The sequence below is a fragment of the Macaca thibetana genome, chromosome 9 (assembly GCF_024542745.1).
Source record: "Macaca thibetana thibetana isolate TM-01 chromosome 9, ASM2454274v1, whole genome shotgun sequence".
Lineage (NCBI taxonomy): Eukaryota > Metazoa > Chordata > Mammalia > Primates > Cercopithecidae > Macaca > Macaca thibetana.
In genome coordinates, this window is record NC_065586.1 from 7,941,359 (window position 1) to 7,952,631 (window position 11,273).

General features: G+C 57.9%; 1 protein-coding gene, 1 long non-coding RNA gene and 1 pseudogene across 3 annotated transcripts; all 3 read right to left on the minus strand.

The window, feature by feature from the left end:
- Positions 1 to 3,714: 3,714 nt before the first annotated feature.
- On the minus strand, positions 3,715 to 8,613 carry LOC126962193 (uncharacterized). Its single transcript, XM_050803102.1, has 4 exons — positions 8,567 to 8,613; positions 8,038 to 8,370; positions 5,618 to 5,818; positions 3,715 to 5,394 (listed from the first exon to the last, which is right to left on the minus strand). The coding sequence occupies exons 1-4, from the start codon at positions 8,611 to 8,613 to the stop codon at positions 5,280 to 5,282; spliced, it is 696 nt and encodes a 231-aa protein (XP_050659059.1). The 3' UTR covers positions 3,715 to 5,279.
- LOC126962933 (serine/threonine-protein kinase PAK 4-like) lies at positions 7,244 to 8,043 on the minus strand (annotated as a pseudogene). Its single transcript, XR_007728865.1, has one exon. The product of XR_007728865.1 is annotated as a serine/threonine-protein kinase PAK 4-like (transcript).
- A 422-nt stretch (positions 8,614 to 9,035) lies between the features above and the next one.
- On the minus strand, positions 9,036 to 10,231 carry LOC126962936 (uncharacterized). The gene is made up of 2 exons (XR_007728868.1): positions 9,912 to 10,231; positions 9,036 to 9,529 (listed from the first exon to the last, which is right to left on the minus strand). It is a non-coding gene; the product is annotated as an uncharacterized LOC126962936 (long non-coding RNA).
- Positions 10,232 to 11,273: the final 1,042 nt, after the last annotated feature.

Here is an 11,273-nt window from a genome sequence, read left to right on the forward strand (position 1 = left end):
CTTTTCCCAGCAGCAGGGGCCTTCCTGGGACGGGCCAGGCAGCCCTCACCCCCTCGATCCCGTTCGTCAAGGCAACAGGTTGGGTGCAAGCTGTCAAGAGATGGCCTTCTCCCTGCGTCCTCGAAACGCGCCAAGAACGTGGCTCTGCCACTTGGTGGCGGAAGGCGGGAGGGACAGGGCAGGAAGGTGGAGGAGGGGCTGCATTCGTGACGACGGGGGGCGGAGGGGGAAGGACTTCGGGACTCCCCAGAGGGCAGACAGACCTGGCCAGCTTGGCAAATCATAAGTCCCTTTCACTGGACCCTCGGCCTAAACCTCCCCCAGGGACTGTGCAGCGGAGACGCACACGGGTTGGCTGACGGGCTGGGGTGCGCCTGGATGGAGGCTGGTTTGGGGTTATAGCTGCTGGAGGCAGGCCACGGAACCAGAGGAGAGGGCAGGAGGGCCCACCGCGCAGAGCTGCGGCACGGCTCCTAGCGTGGCGCCCCCAGCCTGGGCATCGCGCTCAGCCGCTCTTTGAACCCCATGTCCACGCAGCTTCGCCCTCACCCCACCTCCACCTCTGTCCACACCTCAGTTCTCCCGACTCTAGGGACCAAGTGCCTTGGCCTCCCCGCCACGAAATGGCCACCCCCAAACCCTTTGCCCCATGAAAATAGCAACTTCTTTCTATTCAACCGGTTGGAGCACAAGAAACTTCTTGACTTCCTGGCCCAGCCACAGACAAATTTTGTTTTATTTCTCCCCAAAGATTTATTTATTTTTAAAGTCAGTCTCCATATTCTTATTGTATAAATATTGTGAAGGGAAAAGTCTACCTGTCAAAACAAATGGACTCTGGCCTTTCTACCCCAATGTTTATGGAGTTTCATTTTACTCTTGCCGAAATTTATTCATGACAGATTCTCTCTCCGTGGATTATTTTGATCTCCTCACCAGCAGGGGTAGGGATGGCACTGGAGAGAGGTGGTTCTGCAGGGAGGGCTGGAGTTTACATGGCCCTACGGGTGGCCCAACGGGATCATTTTCTTTCTGACATTTTATCTCCAGCGCGACCTCTGATTCCTGCTTTCTTATCTCACTCTCCTAGAAGTAGATTTGTCCTAGAAGTTTTCTTAAAAAGAATTGAGGCAGGGCACGGTGGCTCACGCCTGTAATCCCAGCACTTTGAGAGGCAGAGACGGGCGGATCATGAGGTCAGGGGTTCGAGACCAGCCTGGCCAATATGGTGAAACCCCGTCTCCACTAAAAATACAGAAAATTAGCCGGGCGTGGTGGCGGGAGGCTGAAGCAGGAGAATCGCTTGAACCCGGGAGGCAGAGGTTGCAGTGAGCTAAGATGGCACCACTGCACTCCAGCCTGAGTGACTGAGTGAGACTCCGACTCAAAAAAAAAAAAAAAAAAAAAAAAGAATTGAGACCCCTAGAGAATCCCCCCAGCCTCCAGTATGTGTGCCCAAGGATACTGCATCTCCAAACATTCTTATGTCTACTCCAAGGAGGGTCAAGGGGTAGCAGCCAGTCACCCAGCATCCCGCACCTCCTAACTTTTACAGGGCAACTACGGCTTAGGAGAGATAAAGGTAGAATGGGGGCGTTTTGGAGGCGTCAGCATAGACAGAAACAGGAGAAATAGTCGGAAGGGAGAGGGAGAGCCCTGGAGGGCAGAGACCCTAGCTCCTTCGCCCTGCTAATGGATGCCACTGGCCGGACCAAGACAAGCTCCCCCTGGATCCCCACTGCTCCCAAAAGTGGAAGGAAAATGCCATGCATAGGTTTATGCCTACGGTAATGACCTAGTCCACACTTCTGACGACATGTATAGTGTTAATTCCAACCCTACCAGAAGACAGCGGGCTGTGCAGGCGCCAGGTGCCGGTCACATTTCAGGCCGCCTTTCCCCACCCCCCCCAGCTCTGTCAGTTTCACACACCCTGATGTGCGGTTTGCCTGTTTGCAAAAGGGGGTGAAATTCATTCCCTCGCTCTTTCTCCTTCCCTCCCTCCCTTTCCCTCTTCGCAACCCGGAAGAGCTCCGCTCTCTACAGTGAGCAGGAGAAGGCGGAGGGGAGGGGGCTCCCAGGAAGAACGCACAGCGCCCAGGTTTTACCTCTCGCTGGAAGCCCGCCCGAGATGCGGTGAGCAGTTCCAGCGACCAGGACGGCAGCGGCGGCCACAGTGGCGAACTCTGCCTGTCATTTCTGCCTTCAGATCTCCGGGCGAGTCAGGAAAAAAAAAAAATAAAAAACAGCTGGCCCTCGGGAGCGAGCTGCCCAGGTCAGTGAATATCACTCTCTTCCCTCTCTAACTCCGCACGCCCTCTCCCCGCTCCACGTGGAGAGAATTAGGAGGAGGCCTCCTCTCCAAAGGGCAGATTGCCTCTGGAAGAAACTAAACTAGAACCCAGTTCTTATTGTTCTTTTTGGTCCCTGGAAATCTCTGGGTTTCTGTGGTGACCTTGGGCGGGCACGGTGTGTGAGTGTGTGGATGTCCTCGTTTGCGGGAAAGAGCTGGTAGAAGTAGGGATGTGAAGAAAAACCCAGCGGAAGAATGAGAGCCCTTGAGAACGCTTGGAAAGGGCCGGAGACACGTTTCCCACTGCAAGGAGGGCAGAGGATTGGGGAAAACAACCCCTGTGCCCAGGAGCCTTCTCCTAAAGGTGGCTTCAGTGTCAATTTCGTGTTTATTTTCCTCTGTTTTAAAGCGTGTGTTGAGGCTCATTGTCTCTGCATACAATTAAATAAACAGCTGTGCGCTGTAAGATAAAGTTGGAACCCAGATGTGTCAGCATCTGGCATTCCCCGGGGAAGCTAGGGGCTGGGAGGCTTCTTTGCTTCCAGGAGCACCCTGAGGTGGGTGAGAAAACCGCAGCCTCCCCAGAGGTTGCCCAGGGGCATCCGAAGCGGAAGGAGCAGAGAGGAAAGGATTTGGACTTAACTCCTCGGGCATCAGAACAACAGACCTCCAAAAAGTCATTCAAAGGCAGTTGCCCCCTGAAGACAGATAATGTTAAAATGTCAAAGAAGTGAAGTGAGTCTGGGCAGGACAGCTGCTATTATACACCCCTTTTCTTTCTCTGGGATACCGACAGGGTGCCTGAGGAAAGTGACATGGGTGATTCTGACAAGGGCAGGGAGGAAAGGGAGTCCAGTGGCGCAGCATCTCCCTCGGCTTGGTTCCCATATTTCCTGGTCCTTCTCTCCTCCCCATTGTCCATGCTCACCAGGATGCTGGGGTCGCAGATGGGACATTAAGAACTTTAAAGGGATACGTGATGAAGCAGCATTTCCGAAGTCTCCTCTGCTTACCGGCCGCTGCAGGGAAGGTAGTGGTAGTGACCATGGGTGGGCTGGGGGCTAGCCAGTCATGTTGAGTCCATCCAGGCATCTGTAAATGAGATGCTTGGGGGCCCACATGGCTGGTAGTCTGTGTGTGTGTGTGTGTGTGTGTGTGTGTGTGTGTGTGTGTGTGTGTGTGTGTGAGGGGCTTACCATGACCTATTTGTGCCGTTCAGAAGAATGAAATTGTTTTCTACCCATTTGAACCCAGTCGGGGTGTGGTGTCAGTTCAGACCAAGACCCCATCGGGTGTCTGGTCGCATGGGGGGTCTGATTATGGAGTCTCTGGGTGGGATCAAGCAGGAGGCTCTGCTTGCAGCTTCCAGCCAGCTGCCTCCTAAAGCCCAAAGTCCCTGGCCCAAGAAGCCGCAGGGCTTAGAAAATGCGGAGTGGCTGCAATCCACGGGCCCATCCTCCACTCTGCACGAGGTCTCTGCCAGCCCCAGCACTGGGGCTGTTCTGTCCCCACCAAAAGCGAGGAGACCTGGCAAGCTGCATTTTTCTTTATTTGACATTTGCAACCTGCCTTCTTGCAAAAGATAAATGAGGTGGGGACAGTCAGGGGTGCAGAGAAGGGATGGGAGTGGGAACTCCTGAGCATTCTTCGGTAGGGGTTTTCTGTTAGGGTTTCCAGCTGCCCCGGGACACAGTGTGCCTGGGGAACCGGCAGGTACGTGGGAGCCAGGTGGCTGAGAAGCCCTCTTCTGGAGGTTACAGCAGTTTGTGTCCTGGAACCACAGGAGATGGCAGAGAATTAGGGATCCTGATAAGGTGTGTGGGGCAGATCCCAAAACCACTTCTGTCCTCTAGCATTCAGTTATTTTTAACTATTTCTAGGCGGTACTGAAGTAATGTCTCATTCTTGGTGCCTGGGCTATTTTATACATAAATGTGCACTCTTCTCCTAGTATGTCTTTGTGTGCAGACCAAATCTTTCCCATCACCTCTTTTTTTCTTAATGGTTGGAATAACCAGAGAGAGGCTTTGCAGCCTCCAAGGGAGGAAACTGAGGAATCTCCTTTTTGCTTTGGCTGCTGGGCTGACCGGAGCTGGGGTGCAGAGGTGGGTGCGGCAGTGAGCAAGAAGCAGCTGCCCGAGGCGTCCCGGCTGAGGTCCGCCGGGTGTCCGTCGCTGCTGGACTGCTGGCGCTAGTGAAGAACAGGCACATGCGTCTGGTTGCTGTTTTGTTTTATATAACAAATTGCTTGGGGTCCGCGAGATGGAAGGCAGCCTACAGCTGAGCTGCCGGGAGGGAGAGGCTGTGGGTAGGGGGCAGCCCGGGACCAAGACAGGCCGGGAGAAGGGTGCGCACGCCAAACCTCCTCCTTTGCACCTCTGAGCCAGGCACAAACATGGATTTTTTACCAGGGGGTCTCTAGCACGTCCAAAGGAAGACACGAACGGCTTGTGCTTTTAAAAGTGCGCCTCTACTGTCTCCAGGATCTGAACGGAGTCCCCCTCCCCCTCTTTTCCTACCCCTGCTGTGAACACTCAGCCTGCCAGATCGTCCCGCTACAATCACACTCCAGTTCCTTGGCTAATATAAAGGAGTCAAAACACAATAGTCCCCAGATAAAGCCCTCCTTCTCCTCCAAAAAGGCCAAACTGAAGCAGACGGAGGAGACTCGGTTGAGGCCAGCGCTGGGGGCTGGGGCTGTAGTTGGCCAGGGGCCTCAGGAGCTGGGTGGCTGTGAGGAGGTGGGTGTCCAGGCGGGGGGAGTGGAGCAGGTGACTCCGACTGGCCGTCCTGAGAACCGCGTGCACCTCACCTCACCCGGCAATGCTAAGGCCTGGTGGGCCAAGCCTTGAAATGGGTGAATTTCTGCCAGGCTGGAGCCTTTCCTAGGTGCAGGGGCTGGAGTCCTGGGTGCTATAGCGGTGAGGCTAAGGGGTGCCCTGGGAGGGAGGAGAGGCCGGGTCTAGAAGTAGCAAGCTCCTAAGAGTCACTGATGCCGAGGGCAGGGTAAGCGGTCCCGGCTTACCCTGGAGACCCAGGGCCGCCGGCTGGGCTGCCTCCATCCCTTCTTTTTCTCCGGCGGCATCCACCTGTCCCCCCACCTGCCAAGGCCAGGAGGGAGGGAGAGAGCTGAAAAGGGCACTTTTCCTCCAGGGTGACTCCAATTCCTTTCCACTCACCCTCAAGAAGAGGTCTTCCTCTCCCACCCAACCCAGGGCTCCCCCCAACTGCCGCCCGCCTCAAGTGTGCATTGTTAAACCCGAAAGCAGAAATCCCCTGCCTTCTCCCTTCCCGTCTCCCCCTTTCCGCTGCACCCCTACCTACCCAATTGTTATCTCGCTACAATCAGGGGTTTTCTCAACCGGGGAAAAGGTGGTAGTGGCTGTGGGAGGCTCAGGATCCCTCGAAGTGGAGGCCGGGGCTGGGCTGGGGGCGGAGTGCGGGGGCGGGGGTAATCTCCCAGCGCATCTCCTCTTTTTTGACTCTCCCCACCACTCGCGGCTCCTCCTGGCCTGGGCGGGTTTCCTTCCGAGTTTTAAACGGTGGTAGATGAATAAGCAAAACAAACAAACAGGAAAAAAAAAAAAAGAAAAAAGAAAAAAGAAAAAAAGAAAAAAGAAATGAAGGAAAAGAAAAAAGGGCAAATCAAATCACATACCACCCCCAAAACGATGGCTCATTTCACAGGGAAGGTAGACTCCGGGCCCGGGGCGCGTGGGCGTGGGGGCCGCGGGGAGAGTTGCCCCTTGGACGCACCCGCCTCCATCATCTTCCCTTTGCCAGTGAGTTTCAGGGTCCCTCTTTCTCGGCTTTCCCCCAAGTTCCCTGCTCGCTGGGTTTTGTTTGAGAAGAGCCAGCCTTGCTGGGCCGGGATCCTCAACCAGCATTGCCCACTGCCTGGCTGCTTTCTTCTCCGGTTTAGATCTTGCTCCCTGCTCTCCGCATTTCAGCTCGCCAGGGAAAGAAAAAGGGGGCCCGGGTGGCAGATGCAGAGATAATATGTATTTAACCTGAGCGGTCCGGGGCGCCGTGCCGCAGCGAGCTCCCCGCGGTGTGGCCCGCTCAGCCGGGGCCAGCGGTGGCGCCTGGAGCCGTGTCCCCGGCATAACCCTCCCGCCCGGCAGCCGGCGAGCTGTTTATACAGCTTTACCTGTGCTATAGTCCTATCCAGTAAAAACCCTCGCTCGGCCAGGGTAACCTAATCCAGGGGCCGAGGCGGAGGAGGGGACAGTGAGACTGGCTGGGTTGGAGAGGGAGGTGTGCGCGCGCTACTATCCGGGCTCTCTCCTTTGCCCCTCCTCCCACCATAGGGAAGGAAATTTGGACATGGTTCGGGTGACCGAAATGGGGACCCGGGGCTAAGGAGGAAGGAGGCCAGTTTTCACGACCCCGTCCCCCGGCTTCTCTCCTTTGAACAGGCGCTGGGGACCTGCGCGGCGGCCACAGCTGGACGCGCGCAGCGAAAGGCGCTGCGGTCCCGGGGGCGCCCGGCGTGGGCTGGCGAGGCCGGGGACTGGTTTCCCGCCCTGGCCTGGCTCAGCTCGCCCTCGCCCCGCTTTCATCTTGCCCCAGTCGCCCTTTCCAGTTCCCACACTGAAGGCAAAGCGAGCAAGGAAAGGAGCCGGCGCCTCCCCAAGCGGACCCTCCCTTCCGCGCAGCCTCGGCCACTCTTCCAGAGCGCCCCGGTGCGGACTGCGGCCGGCGCAGGGAATCGAATTAAACGCCTCTGGGCGGTTATTGTCTTTCGCTAATTGCTCGAACAATGGCCTCTATTAAAATGGAGACACCCAATTAAAGGCCCCGCCGGGCGGTGCTCTGCTCCCGGCAAAGCTCTGGCCCCCGGCCTACGGCGTGCAGACCGCGGGGCCGCGGACCTGGCTGGTGCTGGGCGCTGGCGCCGGCCTCGACACCTTTGGCCTCCACTTCCTCCTCAGACTCAGCGACAGCGGCCGCTTCACACTGTTTTTATTGACCGATCGCAGCCCAGCAAGATTGATCGAGCTGGAATGGGAAGGGACTTCTCCTCCCCCAGGCCCGGCTCGCCAGGGCCTCGGGCCGTGCTGCAGTTTCTGGCCTTTCGTGTCGCTCCCCGCCCCCCAAGCCTCGCAGATTCCCGGTTTCTTTTCTGTCTTTAACTGCGCGGCCGGGTCCGCCCAGGCCGGCGCCGGGGCTCAGGGGGGAGGGACGCGGCGGCGCGGCTCGGCTCCGCTTCTTTCTCCTGCCTGCAAATATTTGCTGCCTTGCTGGAAATCCGACGATTTCGCGCGCGCTCTGCTTGCAAAGTCTTTAAGTAAACACGCTCAAATGACCGCTCCGGGCGGCCCGAGGCACGCTGTCTCCCCCTGCGCGGGATTAGTAACTTTAGGACTTCGACCCCGGGGCTCCACTTTGCCGGTTACCCAGGTCGGGCAGCGCGCGGGCGCCCGGGGCCGGTTCTCCAGGCACCTCGGCCCCGCGGAGCTCGCCTGGAAGCATCGGTTGCCTGGCTCGGGTGGGTGGCGCGAGCATCTCCGCACCCTGGGTCCGTAGCCCTAGGGTTGAGCCCCGGAAAGCCGCGACTCCTCTCTGCGCCATGGCCTCTGCTTTCTGTACCCGACTGGGTTTCCCCACTTCCACCGGGACAGGGTCTCTTCGCCCCTGGGAGGGCGGGTGGGAGGGACTTGCACGTGGGCATGTGTTTAGGGGTGTGTGTGGGTCCCAGCTTAACCCCTACTGAGCGGAGAAACTCCGGCTCCATTTCTCACCTTTTCCCCAAGAGGACACACATACCCGGCTCAACTTGACGCCTAAAGCAGCCGCTTCCAGGCCTGGGGTTTCGGGTAGGCCAAGCCGGCTGCCACCGCCCCGCACGCCGCCTCGGGCCCCGGCTCCTCTCCAGGCGGTGGCCGCGCCGTCGCCTGCTCGATTGCGGGATGCTTGCTCCCAGGGTCCTAGGCGTCCAGGTTGATCGCCAGTCCCTTACCCTGGTGAGGGAGGCCTTGTGCCCTACAGAAGCCCCGGGCCCTGCAGCGGCGGCGGCGGCGGCAGCCTCCTGGTCGCCTCCTCGCTTTCCTCCACCCGAGCTCCGCTGGCTGCTCCTTGGGAGGAAGGGGACTCGCTAGACCAGGCCGAGGCCCAGGTACCTGGGGAGGGGTCGCGTCAGGTCTGCGGGAAGGCGCTCAGGCTCCTCCACAGGAGGCCAGGATCAGCTTTGTGGCTGTGGCACAGGGAGAATCAGGACCACCTTTTCCCCCTTCCCCCCGGCCGTGAGCCCCCTTCCCCTCCCCCGCCCGCCAAGGGAGGAGGAAGCCCGGCCTGCTCTTGCTGGCGAGGCGGGTCATGCCGGCGCCGGGCCTGGCCCGGACCCCCGCAGCCCGACTCTCCGCCTCAGGCCACGCGCCGCAGCCTCTCCAACCTTGATCCCTTCCCCCTTCCTTCCCCGTGGGTCCCGGTGCCGACCTCGGCCCTCCCTCCTCGGTATCCCCCTCCCATCCTTTTCCCTCCCCCGCTGCCCTGTGCTCCGGGCTCCAGGGCTGGGCCCGTGACGTCAAACCCAGTGTGGCGTCGGCGAGACTGGCCGGCGCGGGCCATCAAAAGAGCAACGTCCTCTCTCCCAATTACCCACTGTCAGTCCGGGAACAGGGGCGGACCGGCTGGGAATTAAATGTTAAATACCCCCTACCGGCTGGCTCCATTACCCGGGGCATCTAGCCCCAGGCCCCCCACCCCTCTCTGCCAGCCTCAAACCACCCAGACCAAGAAGGGCCTTCGGAGATTTTTTATTTTTCTAAAGGTGGGGGTTGCTGTTCTCCATCCCCGGCCAGTCCGACTTGGTGCAGGCAACTGAATTTAAACGAATAATCCCAATTTCCCCATCCAAAATTAGCGGAGAGGCGCCTCCGCACCGGAAGGCCTCCTCACCACTCTTTTCTTTTTGTCTTTAAAATAATTCTTAGCCTCAGAAGTTAGCATTTTCAAGACCTGGCATCCGCAGCGTTTCTGTCGCGGAGACTTCTCTCTTCGGCTCTGAGGTCTCCGCGCGCAGGACCCAGGGCTGCTCTTGGTTTTACGCGTGGCTGTAAGCTGGGCTCACGCTGCGTGGCGCATCCACCCCCCGATTGACGGGCGGAGAAACATTTTTCATTTTTTCTTTCAGCTTCTATCCTTCATCTTAATCCCGGGCTTCTTAGCAAAAAATGCATGTGCGTTCGTTTCTCCTTGTTTATGGAGAGGTTTCCGGTGAATGTTAGACAGCAACTAAATAATTAAAAGGTTTAGAGAGCACTGTGAGCAGGAGAAGATGCGGGCAGCTTGGCTGGCCCAGGAGAGACGAGTGGTCAGAGAATGAAAGGAAAATCGATGCCTCTTAACTGGGCCGCCTAATAACGGGAGACCAAGTGGGCTCAGGAGAATCGTGGGGGGAGAGCTTTCTTTAAAAAAAATTAGGGTTCTTTCTTTCTGTCCTATATATGGAAATTCAGCCCTGATTTCAAACAAACATCAGATTCAAGAAGGTGAGGACTCCAAAGAAGATCCAAACGCAAGACCAGGAAGAGCTACGTTTCCATTACTTCTTCCAATACATTTCACTAATCTTTCTACAGAGATAGTGTTTTAAAACACGACAACCCTCACACACCAAGTTGAAGCTGAATATTGATGTTCCTTCACCGCATGAAAGGAATCCTTCAGAACTTACTTTCAGGGACGGCTTCTTCTATCTCGAATTTTTGCATTTGTAGGGAATTTTATGGGGTAGAGGAGCGAAGAGGGAACAATGTCTCCAAATAAAACCCCAAATTAAGGTCTCAGCCCCATCGGTGGGATAGCCTGCGGGGGAACCCACGCCCTCTCCTCGCAGCATTGCCCTGGGGGCGAGCAGAGAGTGGATTTGGAGTCTTCTTTTCCCGCCTGACCCCTGATCGCCCGAGCAGCATTTTCGGGCCGGCGGCTGCAGCCACCCAGGCGCCACTAGGGGATGCAGTGGCTCAAAGGACCGAGCGGGCCGTGCAGGTTGGAGCCCGCGGGGCGGGCCAATCGCGGCTAGTTCGCAGCCTAGCTCGCTGATTGGCCCCTCGGTGCCCCGCCCCTTCTCGCCCCGCCCCCCCTCTCTGGGGCGCCTTGCAGCCGTGTGCCCTCCGCGCCGGGGTGCCCATTGCGCAGAGCGTGGCCTGGAGACCCGCGAGCCGGGAAAGGTCGCCGTGGAGTCCCGACCAGAGGCCGGGGTTGGGGTCGGTGCAGACTGAGGGCTGGTTTCCTCGACTGGGGGAGAAACGCCGGGAGCCAGAGTAAGTAGGGCTCCGGGCGGAGCGAAAGGAAAAGTTGGGTCCCTGGAGTGAAGACCGAATTCTTTCTGTCCGTCTACACTGAGCGTACTCGGGGAATGAGTTAGAGCCAGTCTCCTCCTCCCCTCCCCTCCCCCCTTCTAATCCCTCACTGTTGCCACTCAAGTCAAAAGCACACATTGATTACAAATATTAGGTCTGGAAAGGGCAGCTGCAACAGCTGAAGCGTGTTCACTCTGGGGGCTTGAGAGCGCAGAAGGCTCGGGAAAGAGGTGACAGTGACAACAAAATTGACACGGGCGCTCCAGTCAAAGGCATCTCTCCTTTACCCGATGCCTCATCCTCTTAGGAAGTCGGCCGGAGAGGCAAATCTCAAAGCACTTTCACACGAAACATTTTGTTTTTCTGATCAATTTAACGCGCACGTCTCCCCACATCGCTGCGCTCTCCCAAACAGTCTGCATTGGATCCTAATAACGATCCATGCGTGCCTATTGTTCAAAAGTCTGAAAAAGAAAAGTCTGCCCATCAAAATGAACTTCATGAATGGGGCAGGCTGGCTGCACTGGGACAGAATCGTCCACCCGACCCGAATGAATCGGCAGGAGCCGCGGCCACATTTAAAGGGCCAGAGCGCGCGTTCCCTCCCGTCCGCCCCCAAGCCCCGCGGGCCTCGCCCACCATGCCCGCCGCCCCTCCGCCCGCGGCCGCCCTCT

Coding starts and splice junctions, on each gene's coding strand:
- LOC126962193 (XM_050803102.1), bottom strand. CDS start 8,613: ATGACCCGCCTCGCCAGCAAGAGCAGGCCGGGCTTCCTCCTCCCTTG. Junction 8,371..8,566: donor CCGGGCTTCCTCCTCCCTTG/GCGGGCGGGGGA, acceptor CTTCCTCCCAAG/GAGCAGCCAGCGGAGCTCGG. Junction 5,819..8,037: donor TGTGTCCTCTTGGGGAAAAG/GTGAGAAATGGA, acceptor AAAACTCGGAAG/GAAACCCGCCCAGGCCAGGA.